The 22,234-nt window shown below is 42.6% G+C and overlaps 1 protein-coding gene across 1 annotated transcript; it reads right to left on the bottom strand.

The window, feature by feature from the left end:
- Positions 1 to 10,287: 10,287 nt before the first annotated feature.
- On the bottom strand, positions 10,288 to 12,452 carry LOC306698273 (carbohydrate sulfotransferase 1; the record flags this gene model as incomplete). Its single annotated transcript, XM_079162516.1, has 2 exons — positions 12,260 to 12,452; positions 10,288 to 11,414 (listed from the first exon to the last, which is right to left on the bottom strand). The coding sequence occupies exons 1-2, from the start codon at positions 12,396 to 12,398 to the stop codon at positions 10,288 to 10,290; spliced, it is 1,266 nt and encodes a 421-aa protein (XP_079018642.1). The 5' UTR covers positions 12,399 to 12,452.
- Positions 12,453 to 22,234: the final 9,782 nt, after the last annotated feature.

Here is a 22,234-nt window from a genome sequence, read left to right as displayed (position 1 = left end):
CGAGTGAATCAGCTGCTTCGGTCCTCTTCCAGACAGGTTTTACAGCTCGGCCGACATCACAATCGTTCGTCCGAATGCTTTCCAAAGGTGAGCCAGTAACGTGGTCATCAGTCCTGTTACGTCTATCTCTGATCGTTGCATTACAATAGCATTCAAAATAACAATACTGTAAATTAATTGGTGTTTAAAGGATTGTTTGTCCCTTTTGGATGTTAACTTAACACTTGGTGGCTTCAGGTGGAGCAAAGATGGATTTGTTCACGTTTTTTGTTTGGTTTCTGAATGAAGTAATTTCACACAATATTGTGGTTCACAGAATCCACTTACAGTGGCATCAGGAGAGTCTCAGCCATTTGCTCTGCTCCCTGCAGCTTGAGAGTGAGATTATCTCTATCGAGAGCACAATCGTCAAAGGAGTTTTCGAGGTCTTTATTGCAACTAATTAGATCGCCGTCTTTGAGAATCCCTGAAGGCCCTGTTGGTTCACCCTCTGTTGTGATCATCTACACATGGAGCTTTTTTTTTTTTTATGATTCTCTGGAGTGAGTTTGAAGTTGTGAGTGGAAGGACTCGCTGGGTTCTTTTTGTCAATAGCATCCTCACGGAACAAAGCTTGATGGACCTTGGGATCAATAATTCCTCAAACTGCTTCAACAGGGATTAACTACCCCTCTGTGGGAGCTTCTAAGGTCAAAGCTCGGCTCATTTAACAGCTAATTAGATGCTTTCTATTGAGCATATGGTTCGTTTGAAGCATCTGTTTCAGCAGAACGTACTGTTAACGCTGAATTTGCACATCCTGGTCAGTGGGAATACAGTGGCCCTGCTTTGGCTTATAATGAATGGAATCTATGGCTTTGTTCACCTTCAGTGGCTTTAGAGTTTTTTTGTTTTATATTTCTTTTGATCAATAGTAGCAGATTTCCTGCAGTATATTTGTTTACTTGAATAATGTCAAATTGTCTGGTGGAGTTTTTAAGCACAATTCCTTTTCAAACCAGAGCAAATCGTCAAGTGGAGCGTCAATTGTCCTTCCATTACCCCAACAATCAAGCCAGCCTGCCACTGGCAACTTCCTCTTCCTATTAGATTTCAAGACAAATGGTGCAGCAGCCGCTCTGTTCATTACTCGTTCAGATACCAAACGTCTATCTGTGTTTTGCGGTAATTGTGCTCGCTCTTCTAAATGTGGCTGCAGAGAGTGTGTGCTGTGTGTGGAATAACACACAGCCATGACGCAAAGGAGACCAGACTACACTACAGGTCCCTTCATAACAGACCCCTCTGATTATATTTATGAAATTCAATTACTCTGACACAGACAGATGGACTTGTTGTCAGTGGGGACGCTCGTCATTTGTTAGCATCAGCGGACATGTCAGCCCTGAGGTACTGATGGGACCGAGGCTGTGTGATGGTAAACAAAAGCTGGGAGAGGAAGAAGGAGAAGAGCAAGAGGAGACCCAGTGATCAAGGTTCACAAGCAGGCCGACATACTGTAGCCACAAAGAGCATGCTGTCATTTGAAAGAATGTCTGTGTGTTCAGCACCCGGCTGGAGTTAGAACTGGGTTAGCTTAGCTCAGCAGAAAGAATGGAGGCAGGGAGGAAGCAGCTAGGCTCTGTTTAAAGTTACACTTAAATGTGTCATTTTAATACGATTTATCTTGTCTGTTTGAGCCATTAATGATGAAATCTAAAATTAATGAAAGAAATGTTAAAATAACACCGGCAACCTCATGGACTCTAGGAAGTCAGTTCTGGCCAAGTAATAGTCTGACACATAACCCACTCATAACACCTCAACATATAATTTCTGCACAGATTATACAAAGAAAATATGTTGATTAGTGAGCTTCGAAGTGAGATTCGTTGCCTTCGGACAGAACAAAGCTTGCTGTTTTCAGTCTGTGCTAAACTAAGCCAGCAAGAGGCAACGGGCACAGATTTGACCATTAAAGGGCCATTCTCTCATCATGGAGAGTCCATCTGAGCCTGTGAAATTTGCTGCATAGTGTGTATGCGTGTGTGTGTGATATATATATAGATATATATATCTATATATATATCGTGCTGTGAAGTCACGATATTTCACAATATCTCTGCCAGTATTTTGACCATTCTTTTTATAATCTGTCACTTGCAAGTCCCCTGACATGGAAGTGCAACCCTGAGGCTACATCTTCCATTTTAAAACCCCAGCACCTTTTTTCTAAATGATTTTCGTCTATACTACGACTCCTGAAAACAAATACCACATGTCTATTTACGTACACTGGACATGCGGGTCCCGGTGTAAACAGAAAGTAGATTGGTTGCTTAGTTACAGATAATACAGTTACAATAATGATTATTGTACTCTTTAATAATAAAACATTGTGCTTGAGACTTCCTCTACAATCTTCTTCTATATACTCAAAAAGACACATTTTGTTCAAGGTTTTAGAAGTTTTATTTTTCAAACTTAGGTCTCTCTCTCTCTCTCTCTCTCTCTCTCCAATTTTCAATTCAATTTGCTTTATTGTCATGAATGTTTAGAAACGGTATTGCCAAAGCATAAAAAAAAATTAAACATATAATAATATTAATATACAATAACATTAATATAAGATCTAGAATTGATTATTAATTATATATATATACAGTGTGCGTGTGTAGGTCACTCACTGTCCCTCAGGTTGTGACATGTTTATACGTATTGGGCAGCAAGATTTGCCCTATCTCCTTCTAGGGGTATTTTTTTAATTTTGAGATGTCACTACATTTTTTAAATTAAAAATAAAAAAATTCTCTCTCACTCACTCTCACATTACATATCAAAGTTTTACTAGATTATGGTACTAATTTAGGTCAACACACATCTCTCACTCGTTTCCCCTCGGTTTCTGTTGGAAAGGGACTGGAAGTCCCTGCTGTACTGGAGAGCATTTATGCTTTAGTTCATTTACAGTTATTTGTGAACTTCATAGTAGTTCTGCAGAACAAAATAAACATTGATAAGAAAAGGAAAGTCTTCCGTTTTCTGTCCATCGCCCTCCTCGAAGCCGCAAACCATGGCTGATAATGGTGCTGGACACGCCTCTAATCGCTCCAATAACAGCTTGCTTCCTCCACATGTAGTAGAATTATAAAATGCAGACTTTAACTGCACAACAGCTGCTTGTATAGACAACAAGGTCAGCAACGCCTGTAATCCGGTATCCATGTTGAATTAACCTGGGAGTCGATCGATAATCAAGGCTGCTGTTGCTTGTTTTCTTCCGTCAGTGTGACGAATCAGGGAAGGACACGTTGTTACTGCTAAGACCCAATCAAGTAGCGAAAGAGGGTGTCCACGTCATTGTTTTTAACGGTCCCCGGTTACTCATCCACACTTTTCAAACTAACACGCCCGTCGGTAGCATTTTCAAACTCTCTGTTTCTGGGGTTTTAAAACTCTTGAGTAGTGTGGCCGCGAGGCATAAACGTAGCAAAAGATCAGCCTTTTGAAATGGAAACTTGGTAGTGTGGATGTAGCCTGAGTCGCTAGACTAGAATAACTATTTTTCATGTTGTTGCATCTATACTAAAGACAGGATACGCGAGAAAAAATGGACTGTTTGCAAAAGCAACTTGTCGTCTTGGATCAGCCTCAGGATACACAACAGCTCACAGCTATCCATGCTGATGTGTTTGTAGTCAGGGTCCATCTCTCCGCCGTCTCTACTCCATCCAGTCTGTTCCTTTTCAACATATTGAAATTGGCTGTCTCATATGCCTTTTCAATGAATATGAAATCTATTTAAATGAAACCGAAAGGAAAAGATACAGTACTTGGTCCTTTAATCCAGCTAGATGGCGCTCTGTTCGGTGCCCTCTGTTGGTGTGAATTATGGATGAGTCAGAAAATTAAAGCTAGTTGGGTATTCATTGAGGAAGTGCTGACGGTGTTGGTATACCTTTATCCACTGTGGGAGCAGTTGGGGGGGGGGGGTCAATGTTCAATGCAAAGGATGTTAGGTAAAAGCCAGACAAAGAAAAGGAGACTCTTTGTGGTTCAAACCTGCCTTGAAACCTTCAGCTGCTGCAAGCTGGGATGAGTGGGCTGGAGAAACTGAGGCCAAACCAAACTCACAGACCAAGGCTGTAAAGCGTGACGCGTGATCCGATTCTGAGCCCGCAGGGTTGTTATCACACCTTCTTCCTACTGTCTCTGTGATACCGCAGCCCACGCCTCATACTGCGCTTTAGTCCTCCTTGTGCTAAAGACTTCCATAAGAGAAAATGAAATGAAAATGTAAAATCCCACAGACATTTTCACACCTACTGTTTTCTGAAAAGCGGAGTTGGGAATAAAAAGAAGGAAGAGATGCCAAACATGGGAGGAGGGATGTGGGGGAGGGAGAGAGGGGGCAGCAGACCAATACCAGCAACTAAAACATCTGAGTGTTGCTCACTTGAAAAACATTTGGACTGGTTTTCCAAAACCTTCCGGAAGAAAAACTCTCCTCGGGGTAAGATCCTCTCGAGCAGCCTGGCTCCGGCTGGTGAGGGGTGTGTGATTGAACGCCAGTAGATGGACTGATCTACTGTGTGAGAGCACACTGAGGAGGGCAGGAGGAACGAAACCAGCACTGTGCTCCGAACTGCAGCACCAGCAATAATTTCACTCAGTGTCCTCCTTTAAAACATCTATCTATTATCCGTTTAAAGGACTAGAGCAGGGGTATTCAATTAAAATTCAACGAGGTCCAGTTACAGAAAATGTCCCCATGCAAAGGTCAGGAACGTCACAATAAGATGATGTATGCATGTACAATCCTATTCATTGTTTGGAATTAAGTCATGTATCTTAACAATCTCACATTTATAAAGCTAGGTATGGTCACAGGTTATATGTACTTCACGCTCATAAAATCATGTCAGTTCACGTTGAGGCCTGGAGCTGTATCGCCCATGCGGAATAAAGTGCAATTAACAGATAACTGGTACTTCTCACATGTCAAAATATCCAAAGGTTCCCTGTGTAACGGGTCAAAAGTACACCATGAATCTTAGCTGGATGTAGGATGAAGAAGATGACTATGTAGGGGAAAGTTGAGAGCGGATGTGTGTGAAGAGGGGAATATTATGAAGGAGGGGAACGAGGGTATAAAGTAATGTGCAAACACTCGGTTTGCTTGTACTCTGTGTTGTGACGCAAATAAACACGCGTGAAGTGAAGAAGATCCGATCTCCCTTGTGTTCTGTGGGCGTTCGTTACTGAGTTCCCTGTAGTGAGTTTCTGTGGTATCTCACCACGAGTCAGATAGCAAACAGTTATTAAATCAGCCGTTAGGTATTGTTTTTTAATTTAAATCATAAAGTCAAAGAAGTTGATCATCAACATAGAAAACAAACCATAACAGACTATATCTGTGGTTATGGAAACCATTTGTTTCAGCTCTAATCTCTGCTCTGCTCACATCATTGTTGGGCAGTAGATTAATGTGTTGATTAATCATATTGGGCACTTAGATTGTTTATTTTCTGTGCCTTCATTTCAGATTTGAGTGTGTACGTTTTGTGCTTTGCTTTTAATAATTGTTTTGACACATGGGGGCACCTCCCACTGCAGGGGTAGCGATGCTGATGGTCCGATGGCAACAGTATTGAACTGAGATAACCAGTTAAAAGTTCCTCAGTATTTTTTCTATTGTAAACAGGCTGACTGTGAATATTAGTTAATTACCATCTAAGGAGCCTCAGGAGGAGCCTATTGTTACACGCCTCATACCTGATGCTATTAGTAATTTTCTCTCTCTTGCCAGACCTCCGATGACTGCTTCACTGTGCATCATGGGAAAAAAATTCTCAAAATAGGCCAGACACTTCATAAGCTATAGACACCTTTTAAAATTAGAGCCTATTATCTCAGATTTTAAAATGCCTAATTACTTTGCGGTATTACAGTAGTTTAACATTCACCATAAGCCCTCGTGGACTGTGTTTTCCACCCAATAGGACGATAAAGGACAAGATAATTTGAGTATTTAATTATTGTAAAGACGTAAAGCCGTGATTTAGAGCCTGCTGAGAGTTAAGAGGGGGCTCCGACCCCAATAATACATGCATATGGTGCTTTAATGTATTGCTGTTGTTGAAGCTTATTCGCTGATGAAATACTTGTTGAGGTTCACTGGTGTCTTTTTAAACTGCAGTGTGTGTGTGATAATGCTGACGGTGCTAAGTTCGACGGAGGAGGGAGCCTGCTTGCATTTACCTTGAGGAGCTCTACCCAAGATGCAGCATCGCCAGCTGGCCTTTTGAAGTTCGCTGTGAGAGCCCCTTATTAGGATCAGTGGAAAACAAAATAAATAAGCTGTGAGTGAACTTGGAAAGCTGGAAACAAATGCTGGGGAGAGATGTCTTTAAAATGCAACTTTCACTACAAAAGATATCACAGACACACTCTTATTAAAAAAAAAAAAAAAAAAAGTTAAGCTAAATTGCTTATGGAGAGAGCAGAGACAGAGATCTAAAGGTGGCCTCTGAAGAGCAGGGGTGCATATGGAGGGTTTGTGTGTGCATGGGGGGGGAAATAACAGCATTTGAATGATGGGTGTGACAGAGGCTGATGTCTGCTCAGAGCCTGTGTGGCTCCAGTAATAAAGATACTGTGGCTCAAAGTGGTTTCATTCAGTCTTAAATGCTCCTTAATCTCTCCATAAAGGACATATCTGGCTCCCAGTAAGGAGAGTGAAAAATGCAACCTGTTGGTGTCAGTGCCACTGGAATTTTAATGGTCGTGTCAATAGAGGAAAAGGTGCTGAGCTTAAATTTCAGGAGAGCTCAATGTATTGTCTCATCGTCTTCAAGCATTTTTATAGAAAACATTCGGCCTATGATACAACGCATGCACTTAGCTTGTGGAAATGACAGCCAACCTACAGCAGCTCTCAGCACTTAATAAGAGACGGAGAGAAAATATAAATATTGTGTGCTGTGAAAAGCTATCTTTAAGTGCTGATGTAAGTCTGGTACAAAATAGGAATAGGTGATGTTTCTCTGGTCATCAACAGGATTTTTCACAACTGGATTGTCAATATGCTGTGTGTTCTTCTCTCACCAAGCAATGACCTTTTTTTAAATCAATGCTCTCTTATGAGGTGGGCAATTTGTGGAGCGCACAGAGCATCAGAAATGCTCCTCTGCCTCTCTGCTGCTGGGTGTCACCTTTATCATCATGTTGCCATATCTCCATTAAACCGCATGAACGTACACATGTTTATGTATGCTCACGTGCACGGGGGATGACATTGATTTTGATCAAAGCATGCGGTTATGTGTCAGCGTTGACGGAGAGAGAGCTCATAATTTGACGACTTTCTGGCTGCTTGCCCAGATAAGGACCATAAAGAATCGACTGTGAGATAATGAACCTGCCTGACACACCTGCAGCTGGAGGAGCAAATCCAAGGACATCTCACAACCTCCTTCGCTCCCACATTTCATTATGAGCAGCGAATGGTTAAGGCTGGTGATTACAGACAGGTGTCAGGGCAGAGTAGAGGGGGGATTTACGTGATAGAGCTTATTTGACTGACACAACAGTGGTGCTGGAAGGTCAGGAAGGTGCTTATCAAAACATCGTTGGAAGCTGGTTCAAACTGTGTCTGTCCTCCTTCATACCGGTGATCTGAAGCCTGTAATATTCATCTGTTTTGAATTTTAATAGCAGGTGAAGTTTGTTTCATAGGAACCAGTGTTTGTTACTTTCTTTTTTAGCTATTGCATTGTGGGAAATAATGAAAAGAAATGATGTTAGTATGTATGTTATGAATATTAGTTGCTATATTAATGTGATTCCCTGCAGGAATTGCGGTTGTTTACACTGTAGATAAGAGTACATAGAGGGGTACATCAAGCTTTGAACCATAAGTATTTCAGCTTGATTGTGATCTTCCTCCTCAACCTGCTAACAAAATTCACAAAATACTTTATTTCTGTTTCCACACACGCAGATTACTCAGTTCATCACCTGCCCTGGCTCCCAAGAGCTATCAGTGTGACACGTTAGCGTGCCCTGTCACTTCATCACCACGAAACCATTTTCCAGAATAAAATTGGTTGCTTCAGCTTTAAACATCTTGGCTTGAGCGTTTAAAAAAAAACAACTGTATTCCATAAATGTGTGTTAGTTCCTCACATCTCCTCTGAAACTCTTGTTATGTTGTCCAGCCTGGGCACCGCAAATCAGTCCTTCCCAACCAGGAGTTACTTGAAATGTGGACAGATTGTGGATTAGCTCAACTAATTTGATCAAATAGAAATTACGATTTGAGTGAAAAATGTACGCACATATTGAGTCAGCTGTAACACTGCACATTCAGAATGTGTGGAAACTACGTAGAAAGCAAACAGATAAAAGTCTAAGAAGTTAGATGAAAGTAGCTAAAGGAAATGGATAAATAATAAACTTAAAGTGATGGATAAACAGTTAAAAGAGTTAAAGTAATGGATAGTATTTTAAATGTCTCAATGAAGAGGTGCTTGAGTTCATCTGAAAAGGCTTTAGGGTGAGTCTAACAAAAGAGTTTAGGAACCCCTGGTGGAGATTAACAGTGGGCTATTTTGCATTTCCCAATAGCAGCATGCACCTCATATTTGTTGCCCGTATTGATAAGACCTAAACTTGTCAGCATAGTTAAGGAGACAGAAAAGGGTTGCCAGTATTGAGTGCAAAGAAATGGGTAATTAGCTGACGGCTGACTCAGGCCACTTGCAGCTTTGTGTGTCAGGGTGGTTATGGAAAAACCGATGAAGCACATCTCCCCGGGTGTCATAAAGCTTTGCTTTATGGCCAGTTTGTGTAGCCCTGCAGATTAAGTTCAAAGAAAGACGGCCAATCTTTTCTCCATGCATCTTAAATCCTGTTTCTCCTCAGCTGGATGTGTAGATCAATTCTGTGGTCTGTGCTGAGATATCCCTGGTGTCAGCAGCTATAGGGCAGCTACAGGAAGGATGGAGAGGACTGGGTGTCTAAAAATACATTATTAAAGGGGCAATTTCACCTCAAATTTAATGGTACTCACAGAGCAGCATGACCAACACTCTCATGTTAGATACTTTTCTCTGAAGTGGCTTTCTTCGTCGTCATATGCATTAAAGCTCATAAAGCTCCCAGTGGGCTACAATTCCAGTCTCCATAAGAAGATGCAATGAATTTGAAAGGCAAGAAATGATTCATGCAATAAGTTCCTCCTTAGAAACTACTTCCAGCCTTTATCTCAAGAGAGCAGCTCTGTATGGAGATGAATGGGCTGGTGTCTGGAGATGGCACACTTCCTTTCTCTGTGTAGACACAAAGACCAATTTCAAATGGGGGAACTGGCAGAGAACCTGCAACTGTCTAATCTCTAAATATACGCCACTGCAGACAGCTGGCCCCGCTGAATGAGCCAGGTATTATTCTTTTTAGGGTCAAAGTTAACTCAAAATCAAGCACAGTGTGAGCAGCATGTGTTCTCTTTAGTCGGAAACATATTTTACTACAGGCACGTCAGCTGGATTGAAACTTGGCTGAAAGACAAGCCAAATACAGAGGGATTACAAGATAAAATACAGTTTGCACCGTTCCGTTTTCAGCAATAAAACTCAAGCACTTATGCTTTCCTCTCTGGATGGAAAAAATATGTATTACATACATATGAATAATTTATTTGAAAAAGTCTAGAAAATACAAACCGTAGAGTTACACTGACAAAAAATGTTCAAACACATCCAGTCATAACATTTGCACTCTTGCATTGCAACAGTTAATCAGTATTAAGAACAAAACAAATATGTTCTCATATTCTCAACATCCTCACGTAGAAATTGAGCTGTTGTGCGCTGCAGAGAATATATATATATATATATATATATATATATATATATGTCAGAGGTCAGGTTTACTCTGAAATGGTCCCTGCTCTTTCAATTCTCTTATTCTCATTTAAACACTGAAATTCTGAGAAAATGTATCTTAAAAAACAGCATAATAATAATCAATAATCACATAAAGATTCAGTGTTTCGCCGAACAAGCAGATACATTTTTTTCAATCAACATATACAGCAGTATAGACTTTATTCTAGTTCAATACTTTTTCCCGTGTCACACACGTTTGACGTTTGGCACTTTTAATATTTAACAAAACCATAAAAAGTTATATTAAATTACTTTAGGCATTATTGAAAAATAAGATACATTACATTCATCGTGACAGAGAGGAAAGTCAGCTGTAATAAATAAATAAATAAACAGGGTTTTTTTTGTATCTAATCTATCATGTGATTGGTTGAAAGGTCCTGTATTCCACTAAACTGTGAGACAGGTTTCTGAGCTCAGCTGCAGAGTGAACCTGTTTGTATCCCAGCAGAGCCAGAGTGTCATTGCACAGATTCTGCACAGTCCTCACGATGTCAAAGCCCAGACGAAGCCTCCAGGTCTCTGCTGTCGCTCTGGAGTCTCTGGTGGTGGAGTACCTGTAGTTCCATTCTGAAGGGAACGACACATTACTGTTGGTGTTCTTTGCAATCCACATCCGCACCCTGTCCTCCATCTCAAGCCCCACAAACCGGTAGATCTCAGTGACCTTGTCCTTTGGATTGAACGCCAGGTCCTCATACCGCACCAGCAGGTAGCGTCCCCGCAGCCATGCCGGCCTTTGCAGGCCTGTTTCTGCAGAGGCCGCCATGTCTTTGCAGGTACTGGTGATCTGTGTCAAGTCCACATATCGAGGCTGCCGTCCAGTCGCGTTCCATATTTTCCAAGCGCGGAATTGATCTGAGAAGGCCATCATGCGTGAGGCAAGGATGGCTCTGGGGTCTCTCACCAGGTGGACAATCTTCAGGTCCAGACGTGGATCCTCTGTCAAGGTGCGCAGGTCCCCCACCTCAGGGACCCGCACAGTCTTGATGGCTACGTGTTCCCTTGACAGACATGACATGGAGGCTAGGGTGAGGTTCAGGGCCCCACACTTCTTGGGACACCAGGTTTCATCAGGCGTAGCAGAGGCCGCCACATCACCTCCGTCGAAGCACACGGGAGGGGAACAGAGTGCGTGGCTGGAGCTTCGGCGGAAGAAGGAGCTTGTGACGTGGTCCTGGGGCTCCGGACGGATGTAATTCTCCATGAAGTGAAGGTCACAGGTGTACAAATTGAGGAGGAGGTCTCTGTATGCTCCCAGTAGGGCCCGGCGGTCCAGGGTGCGACGCAGCCTGCTGCTGGAGTTGGTGAATGCCTGCTGGACGTGGTAGAGAGGTTCAAATACATAGAAGATCCCTGGGTGCTGGTTGAGGAGTTGCCCGGTGAAGGAGGAGCCGCTGCGCGTGGTGGCAAACAGCAGGATGTGCTTCCGAGGCGAATCGACGGGCATCCAGCCGTCATCGCACAAAGCTTTCCACCTGGAGTCTAGAAGGAAGAAACAACCAAGTCAGTCGTTTCACATGTTTAACTCATATTATGTGATACTGAAGTCAGTTGCATCATGTAGTCCTACAACAAGTTTACCTTTTTCCTAGAGCCAGGTTGTGATAAAAAAAAAGAAGAGTTATTTCACTTATTCCAGAAGAGTTACTTCAGCTCATAAAAGCGAAAGTGTCGGTTTTTCATCATAATTCAGTCCAGGAGAAAGTGAACGACTGAATCAAGCCAATAAAGCTTAAATAATTTAGAGGGTAAACATGCCTGAGTAAGTTGCTTGTCTGCCGGTGGTTACCGAAGGGGCTTATGAAATGGCGGATCTCTAAATATAGTGCAAATAGCTAACGTGTAATTACTGCTGATGAGGAGTTGATTGCAAAGGGGATGTTACTTTCATACACAAGAGCTGCATCTACAGCTGCACTATGAGAGGGGATTAATGGAGATAAATTGGAGGATAATTGTAAAACGAATCACACATATTTCATTTATCTATCCTCCCCACTTGTAGGGAATTCCCTCGTTTAATGATCTGCTTTCCTTTTTCTTCATTTTCAGTCACAGTTTTAATTCTGGCTCTTTACTGAATCTCTTTGCGAGAGGCTTTTTGGTAACATTTTACTAATATTACCAATCAAGTGTGTGTCTGTGTAATTCCCCCTACTGGTGCTGCACAACCGAGTTTTGTAACACAACACATACATGCAACATACACAACATACACACTTGCAATACATATGAGCTTATACACCAACAGCTAAACACACGTTTTGCTCTCCTGTAGCGAGGCAGGACAGTATGTGGGACAATCTTGACTGGCTATTGAGGCATACCTCTGTGGTGTCTGGTCTGGCAGCGGTAGGTCCCCTGACAGGGCCCAGACAGAGAGTCCCTCAGGGTGCGGATGGCTGTGTACTGGACCCCAAGAGACGCACACACCAGCAGCAGCACCGTCTTCCAGGAACACTCCATCCTGCCCCCCCCTCTGGCTCTACATCCTTCACGCTGACGCCGACAGGGAGGCACAGAGACATAACACAATGAGATTTCATTTTAATGCCTTTTTTTCAGCTTCATGCATGTGCAGCTCCCACTCCTTTACGCCTGCAGCGCTCCACTGATGGCCAATGAGCAGCTCTTGCTGGAGCAGTTAGGATTCTTGCTCAAGGGCACTGAAACAGGAGAAGGTAAAGTATGTCACATTAACTTTTCCATTTCAGATTTCCCTTGCCAGTTTAGAATGTGAACGCTTGTCCGACTAATTGTAACAGTGTTTTCTAATGTGGCTGCTGATAGTTAGATGAAAAGATCTACAACACTCTCATGTCTGTGCTTAGCTTAGCTTAGCATAAAGATGGAAATGGAGTAAATAGTTAGTCTGGCTCTTTCCAAAGGTGACAAAATAATCTCACTTAATAAAATGTTATATCATGTTGATTCGTGAGCTTTAGGTCTTGGTAGACACGTTTTGTTACCTTCAGACTGCCAAGATAGCTGTTTTCCTCGGTTTCCAGTCTTTATGCTAAGCTAAGCTAACCCGCTGCTGGTTGTAGCTTCATATTAGCAAGTAAGTGAATAAGAGTGAATAAGGGAGATTTGCCAAAATGTAAAAAAAATAATCATTTGAGAGCACAAGTCTGTTGCTCTTTCTCGCTCTCCAAGTGGAGCAAACAGACCGCACCTTTCAGCATTTCTACCAGAAGTAGCCTATAAACGCTTTGGATAAACGGGTTCAGGATTTGTTCCCTAAAGGATCCACAGATTTGTTCTACAGAAAAACACGACACAAAGGTCAGACCTCTACTGCGAAATGTTAGCAGTAATGTCCCAACAGTTCCACTATTCAAGATAGCCTACCCTGCACACAGTTGCATAATTGCATTTCATTTTTGCTTTCCTCTCGTCCGGGTAATTAAGCCTCGAAGCCGAGAGCTACATACCCAGATAAATATAGCTGTCTCCACATAGATGAGTGAAGAAGTTTCCTTTGTACACTTCAGATTTTTTTGCCACTGGGCATGAAAGAGCAAAGGGAGATGTGATTTTCCAAAATGGATTTAGAAAGAAAAAAAGGTGCTGCCATCCATTTGTCCCTTCGCACCAAACTGATGGTAGGTAATCACACCAGATCCCTGGGTGCAAAGTGTGTCTCCATCACTCACTGAGGCAATCATCATCAAAACCACAGGTATATAGATGTCATATTATTGACAAAAATAACTATCGCCTTCCTGTTTGCTTCTTCTCACCCTTTTTCTGTCACTCTGCCTCTCTCCAGTCTGTCTCTTGTTCATTAATGATGTTTATGTGTCCCTGGCAGACTCATATCCTCAGGAATGTATCACACTGAGCTCAGATCGGCTTTTGATGTTCCATTAATCACAAACAGCGCAAAAACCAAAGACATTTACTCTGTGGGTGAGGGGAAAAGAAATCGGGTTGACATCATGAGCCATTCTGTTTGAATACGACAAAAAACAGCAATCACAGAATCAACCCATCAGGGGGAAAAACTTTGTTAGCTGCAGACAGAATCACAGAGTTGGGGATGCTGTACTGTTTGTCTCTTTTTCCGAAACAATTTTAAAAGCTGCACGTTGTGTTTGTGCGTTTGTGGAAACACAGAAAAAATGGGTGAAAAAACTGAGAAATAGAAGCATGAATGATAATGAAAAACTTTGACCAAGCTTCTTACCATATCTCACACTTGAGAAAAGAGGGGGAAAAATCTGTCAATTTGACAGTCCTGCCATCCATACCCAACATGTACTGCACAGCTGGCTGACCAAGGCACAGCATATGATTCCTCAGCGACAGGTTTTGTTTCCCTTCCCAGTCGTGATCGGGGCTCAGTGCCTCCTCTGCTACACACCCTGCTGCCCTCTAGAGAATGAGGACAGATGCTTCAATGGATTAAAGCAATTTGATTTGCAAGTCCTCTTTTCTCCCTGGCTTATAACTCCTCCCGTACCGAGGCTCATACCAGGAATAATAGACACTCTGTCAACAGCTGGAAAGGGACTCCGAACTTCAGATGGTCTCAGCTTTTTTTGTTCCCCAAACAATAATAGTGCTTACAGGGGATAAAAGCCTCGGGGACAGGATCAACCAAATATTACACTGTGCACCGTGTGCTGCTCTGGCGGGTTTGAGTTGTAAATTCAGCAGCAGTTGCTGCTGCTAAGTTAACTAGCAGCAAAGGTGTGTGGAGGTAATGATATTTGGGCATGGTGGAGGAAAGGCAATTGCCTCTGTGGAAAATAAAGGCAACAAATGAGGTTAGAAGTTAGTGATGAGGTTGGGACTGAGGGATTTGGGATGCAAGTGATTGAGGGATGTGACAGTGCCAAAGATTTTTCTATTAAGGCACCTCTGTGTGTTCACAGATCTTCTGAGTGAGGCAGTTTATTGGCAACGATCAATCCTCGGAAACACAGAGGGTTGAGCAACAGTATAACAACGCCAAGAGGAGCTTCAAATCTCCACTTAGTCTTTTTCCCTCTGTTCTCCATCTATCTACCTTTTCCCTTTCTCTTTCTGTCTCTGAACCAACAACTACACACAGACACACGTATACATGCAGAGTGCCACAGGCGGAGAGCAGAGCAGAGCCGCTGCAGCGTGCAGAGGAGCTAGATCTGACCCCGGGCTACAGAGGAGCTCCTGTGATAGAGGAGAGAAGATGAATCGTGTCCTACATGATTCCTCCAGCGCACACACAGACTGAATAAAGGCACTACACAGAAGGAAGAGCAGTACAAACAGTGGGCTGTTTGAGTGTTAAATGAATCATAACGAAGAAAATAATAGAGTAAAGTTAAGTGAAGATGAAATTAATTAGTAGCAAAAGAGACCTATTTGATCTCACCCTGTCACTTACATCGACACAGTAAGCAGTGAGCATTTTACCGGTGAAAAGACGTTCGAAATTGGTTTAAAAGGTAACGTTTTTTCACCTACTATTTCAAAGACATTGATTAAACGTTCACGTTTAGACCATATTTCACTGGGATTTGCAATAGAGATTTTTTTTTCATCCTCTACATTGTGCAAATAATAGTATTTCGTCATTTTAGAGGCTTACTAAGAAACCACGTCCACATTTCTCAGTTGAAAGCTAATATTGCAAATCCTGGTGAAATATGGTCTTCAAAAAGTCGGTGGAAAAAAAGGTTCACTTTTGAATGTCTTTTTAACCATAACTGTATTTTAAACGTCTTTTAAACCTAATAATGCTCACAGTGAAATAGCAATTAAATACGTAGTCATAGTAACACATCAACAGTTTCCACGTACAGGACAAAGAAGACCAAGTGACAAAGGCAACAGTTAATTTGTATTTATTAAGCAGCAATATAAATACAACATGAAGAATGTTCTTTAAATTCAACTACAATGAAATTGAAAATACACGATTGATGAACAAAATCTCCCGTTACTTCTTTAAATGTCGTCACAGGAGCAGGTTTCAGATGGTCATCTGCAAAAAAAAACAAGTATTAGAAAAAAGAAGTTAACTTTTGAACTTTTGACGTCTTTTCAGCGCTGACCACAGTCGTTTATTAAATGTCCTTTCAATGGAAAGATGCTCACTGGGATATTATACAGTATAATATGTTATATTGTTTGTATATTGCTGTATGCCGAACAATGCTTTGACGTCTTCTTGTTTACACATCACTTTGTTTCACTCACTTCCTCCCCATTCAAACCTTGTACAGCCCGCTCGCTTTCTGTCGTGTATTTCATATGTATAATGGCCTAAAAACTCAATTGTATAACGTTGGGCGACAGCACATTAAGACAGTCTCCAACATTAACTAACACACATGTTTATGTTTACTGTGGGTCCATGCTACAGTACGCTATAGGCTAACATGCTAATACTGCAAGCTAACTAAATACTATCGCTACAATCTAGCAGCCTCACCTTCATCGTTAGCATCATAAAACGATACTAATGGTGCTAATTTCGCTTTGCATAGTTGAAATAAAGTAGTTAAAATTAAAGTACTTACAAAGTATGGTGTTAGCGTGAAGCCTCATGTTTATTGGGTCAGCTCGTTCACTTGGCTCTTCAAGTTCAGTGCAGAGTTTCCAGACCAGTGCAACTTTCAAAGTTGTAGAAGCACTCTGAGCCAAAGCACATGCATGTTCCAGCAGTAAACACAATTATGATGCCCTGGGAGCATCTTGTTGGCAGCATACATCTATAGTTCCATATTTATGACATTTTATATGAAACATTCAAATCATGTCTTTGTGTAGACCACAGTTCAGTGTAATATGACTTTCGAGAACATTTTGCGTTCACAGAAGCCAATATCGTGTCTCTTTCAAGCTACAACTGAACAAACCATCAAGATGTTTAAACGTTGTTTTGTGAGACAATGATGTTGTCACCACATTTTAGCCGATTGAAAAGACCTTTGAAAATAGGTCTTAGACGTTCAGACCGAATATCAACCAGTTTTCAACTAGAAATCAACATTAAAATCCCGGTTGGTGCTCACTGGGTAACAGTGATGGAGAGCAAACATTTGCATCTGGAAATAGTGAAAATATATTTTCAATGATTTATACCAATATTTCAAGATTTGAATACATGTATTCAAATCTTTAGCGGCTAAATATCACTTAAGGACAACTGTAGCATTCTTTGATTAATGTTAGAAGGATGAAACAAACACATTTCGCCCGTGGAGCAGCATAGCAAAGCCGGTAAAGTAAGACCAGGTCAAAACTCATCAAGTACTGCGGACACACTTTAAGTCGCTGTGTGGAGTGATCATAAATACAGTTTTTACTCCACATATTATCACTATCATGATACTCTTTTTCCGATTACAGCATCTTGTTAGTTAGATAACAGTTCGCCTGCACCTCGCTGCGCGTAAAATGCAACAACAGATGTAAAAAAAGAATGTTGCCTTACCATAGACGCACTCGATCAGATGCAGAAAGACTTCTACGGCCGGTTCCGTCCTGTGCGCTGCATTTGTAAAATTGTGTGCATATATATATATGTGTGTATGTGTGTGTGGGTCGAGCGCTGCCGCCGGTGTTGTCCAGAGCCAAAGTGGATTCAGAGCTGGAGATGCGCCATGGACGGAGAGCGGCGATAGGCAGAGCGAGGATGCGTGTCTCACCCCTCCAGAGACCACACCGACTACTGGAGCTGAGTCTCTAGATTGGATGCAAGATTGCCTCGCCGTGCATTACGCTTTGATGCCGTAGGGTACGTGTCATTGCGTCTTGGAAATGCATCTTATCTTAACAGGCAGTAAATAGAAGCAACATAGTGAGTTATCAGTCTCGCAGAAAAAATTAAATAAATAAAAATAAGCTGCATCTTGGTGATTTAATTTGTGGTGTATGAGGACCAGAAATTTCCCATATTACACTGAGGCAGGTTTCATCAGCTCTAGCCGGGCATCAAACAATAATTTCCTACCATGAGTGTCATTCCTCCTTCTCTGTCACTGTCAAGCTCTCTACAGGGTTTCTCACTATACACACACACACACACACACACACACACACACACACGCACAAACACACGCACACACACACACACACACTTCTCCCATGAGATAACAGTGGCACAATGACCTCTATTTTTCCTCATTCCAGTGAGGATGACTGCTATCATCAGATGTGTGCCCCCCCCCCCCCACACACACACACATACACACTCACTCTGCTGCAGACGCTGCCAGTGTGAAGGGATAGGTGTCATATCATTGCCCCCGGTGGGTTACTGAGGGGTCAGACTTGGCCTTTGACAGCTCCATTACTCCTGCGAATGGGGGTCGATTCTGTTTGCGCTCATTCACATTTATCTCCCGCTGTGGCAGAGTCACGCAGGCTAAAGTGTGTCTTTACTGTGATGTGCAGACAGATTGGTGAAATAATGTTGCTGTCGTTGCTGCATCTCAGTTCTCTCTTATATCATTTCTGCTGTTGGATGATTTAAGCCTTAAACCTTTTATCAGTGGGGGATTAGCTGTTCCAACTGTTCTGCCCTCTGTATCTCACCTGTGTTACATACACCAACACAAAGGCAGGGGGAAATTATTTCAGAAATAAGAATTGGAAGGCGGGAAGTCTACCTACGCGGTTACAGAATAGGCTTTTTCTGGCGATACAGGGCTGAGGGCACATCACTAGCCAAAGGTCTTCCTGTACAAGCACACACAAAGTACGACAAGCTGCCAAGAAAGCCCAGTGAGTGATACAAGAGTGTGCCGTCCTCCGCACCTCTCAGCGCTGATCCCTCGCTCTGCCTGCCTACGGCATCGATTCCCCGGCTCCGAGCAGCCGAACGCCCCCACACCTTCTTGGTGAGATTTGAAGCAGGCAATAAGAAAAAGTTGAAATTTCTGTGAGCGAAAACTGAATCCTCAGCGGGCCTCCCTGTTTAGCTAAACCTACCCACACTTGCTCCTCACCACACACATGCAAAGATGCACATTAGAGATTTGGAGTGCCCTTCATTTTCCTTTTCCAGAACTATCAGGCTCTCAACAAACGCCTCGCCAATCTGCACTCTTTCTTCCCAATATCTCTGTGATCCACCCCATATCTGATATTTAACATGACAGCAGTCTTTCATCATAAAGCGGATGGAAATGCAGCTGAAATCTCTTTACTGTTCGGGGTAACCTTGTCTCCTTAGCTCACTGACTGCTTTTCTATATCTGGGCTTGCTTGGCAACTTCCACTTTCTTTTAAAGATGCGATCCGTCAGTCAGATTATCTGTCAATCAGCTTGTCACAAGGCAAAGCAGGTCTCACAAAAGTTAAACATTCTGCCTGTGGAGGAAAGCAAGTGTTTCTATGCACTTCGTATCATTTGAGGGAGCTCTTTATTCAGACCTCTTCTCACCACAACTGCAATAAGCAAAGAAATCTCATTTCACCTATAAGTATATGCCAGCAGAGACAGCTACATTTATTTCAACAAACAACAGGGCACACTTTCTCTATTTCCACTGGCATTGCACTGGCAAGATCGGAGAGCTTCTCCGGAGGTTTTGTGACTTGGACACTAACAACACCATGCAGACATTCAATTATTTCATTCAAAGGAAGAGTTTGACATTTTGGGAATGTGCTTAATCGCTTTCTTGCTGAGAGTTAGATGAAAATATCAATACCATGGTATATATGGCTACCGCCAGACTTGAAGCGGGAGGAAACACTTAGCCAAAGGCAACAAAATATGAACCACCACTTCTACAGGTTTGTTAGGTTCAGACAGAAAGCAATGCAAATGTTTGCCTTGTGTCGTTTGTGCAAATTCGACTGCTGGACCGTTTGTGAACTAAATGTTTATTCTTCCTAAACATCCAATACACCAACTGTCGAGATGTAGAGAAGCTGCCAAGTGTGTGTGTGTGTGTGTGTGTGTGTGTGTGTGTGTTTGCATTCATCTCAGCCTCTGACTGAACTTAGAACTCAACAGAAGCTTTGGTTCTTTCAGCTACTTACCTCCAATATTTCTCCTTTATCCTTTCATTTACGAAATAGCGGGCAAATTGATTTGATATCTAATGATTTGGATACGTCTTTTACGTTTTTCCATCTTTATGCTAAGCTAGCAGGCTGTAGCTTCATATTTTCTGGAAAGGCGATATCGATGTTCTTCTCCAACACTGCCAGAGAGAAAATGTTTATTTCTCAAAATGTAATTGATAGATATACTGAGTGGGTTTCTTATTATATAACACAATTTCTGCTGCCAGACACTGAGAAGGCCCATGTTTGTAATCAGCCCCCCCCCCCCCTTTTCTTTTTACATCTCTTGACCGCTAATGGGAGGTCATGACTGAATTCAATGATGCTGACCCCAATCAGACTTAGTGTCTGAGTCAGTTTGATTGCTTGTTATCCTTAAGCCCACAGAACTCCTGACTGGGCTCAGCTCAGTGTTCAGTAAGCCATTTAGGGAGAAGATCATCTGGCATACATTTGTTTCGCCCGTAGACAATCCCATCGCTGGCTGTTTTCTATGAAATCTCCAAATCACAGAAGGAGCGAACCGTCTTTAGAAACTGAAGCTTTCAGCTAACATTTACCCAGCCGTGGTGTTCCCGCCCTGCTTGCCAATTTTGCAAGGCTTCATTTATTAAATTTAGGCAGGACGGGTTGCAAGTCGAGGTGCTGTGCTGCCGGCAGACTGAGAGAAATCCGTTGAGTGACACACAGGATGATGAGAGGAAGGAAGAATGTGGGACATGAGGGATGAGAGAGGCAGAGAGAGAGATACTTCAGCGGAGAGGAGGAAGAGCAGGAGGGGGAACCAGACAGTTTACACACGCCATCTGTGCATCAAAGGTGTGGCTGTGCTGGCTTGCCTTCACGATGCACGTCTGTGTGATTGTTTTTGAGAGATCTCTTGAATATAGATGGTCTCATTTTCACTCCCCCCGCAATTCTTTTTATTTCATCTGCACATGAGTGAGCATGTCGTCTCTGCAGTTGTGTTGTCGAAGCCTGCTGTGTGCGACAACAAACAAACAAAAAAATCGGCTTCCAAGCAAAGACTTGTAATTATCTGCCGTATGCATGCGGGTAGCTCAACACCATGTAATGAAATTAAAACTTTTTTTCCCTTTCTTTAAAGTTTTCTCCTGGCACCCATCAAGACATTCATAGACAACTCTTGTACTTCTGACATGCCAGAGGAGCCAGATTACCTGACTACGAAGACTCTCTTCCCTTATGATGCTTCACACCTAACACATGAAAAGGTATATAAACTAATTGTCGCTTGTAAACATCACACAATGAGCACAATCATGCCAGGGGATTACAAAAACGGAATGATTACCTCTGATGCACCTTCTACTCTCCAACACTTTCATCACGCAGGTGAGTCGAAGTTTTACAATTTGACAGAGAGCCAGTATCCCAGCATCACAGCAACACGGCCACTAGTGATTTAAGTTATAGACTTCAAATCAAATCTACTGAAAGCCTTTGAGACTTCCAGAGGGAAGTCAGTTTTATTGAGAGCATTTGATAGGTCCTGGTCTCGCTTGGATTGCCCCTCTGAAAGAAACAGACATAAATTTCTGCGTGGCTGCAATCCAACCAGACACCTCCGCATGTCTGGGTAGCGAGCAGACCGCTATTACGAAAGAAAAGCCCCAAGTGGCTCGTCTCCCTCCTGCCTCTAACATCACTTTTTTTTCTCTTTTTTTTTGCTACCCAAAGGCTTCACACTGCAACCGTTTAGTCTCCCAGCATTTTTGCTGTGAAACCAGCCCATCAGCAGTGCTCTCTGGTGCATAATTGGTGCACAACACATCACACACTTTCAGACACTGTGGCAGGACAGAGGCAAGGTGCCCTGCTTTCTCCCTCTCTCCCACTCTCTCTCTCTCTCTCCCACTCTCTACCCCACCAACTGTTTCACACTCGCAGGGCTCACAGCCATCACATTTGTGGGAGTAATGGGCCTGGCAAATTACAGCAGATCGGGCCTCCGCAGGCTCAAATCGGCAGCGACCAGGGAGCAGCCGTGCTGATTCTACAGAACATGGCCTTCTGATCAGACAGAAAGAGGTGCCCTGGGAAGGGGGGCAGGGGGAGCCATGGAGATATCAAGTTAACATCTGCGTGGCTGTGATTTTGATTGTTGCATCCGTGTGAAAAATGGAGTGTGTACATGTGTGTGTGTGTGTTTGAGAGAAAACTTCAGATAATCTTTAAATTTGGAGTCTAGTCACAGGTCTCGGCGTGTTTTGCAGAAGTTGTACGAGCCCAAATGAACACAAGAGACTCTGAGTAACAAGTTTTTG

Source organism: Pholis gunnellus (assembly GCF_910591455.1).
Source record: "Pholis gunnellus genome assembly, chromosome: 7".
Classification (NCBI taxonomy): Eukaryota; Metazoa; Chordata; class Actinopteri; order Perciformes; family Pholidae; genus Pholis; species Pholis gunnellus.
Note: the sequence above shows the minus strand (reverse complement) of the source record. Positions and strands in the feature narration are given on the sequence as shown.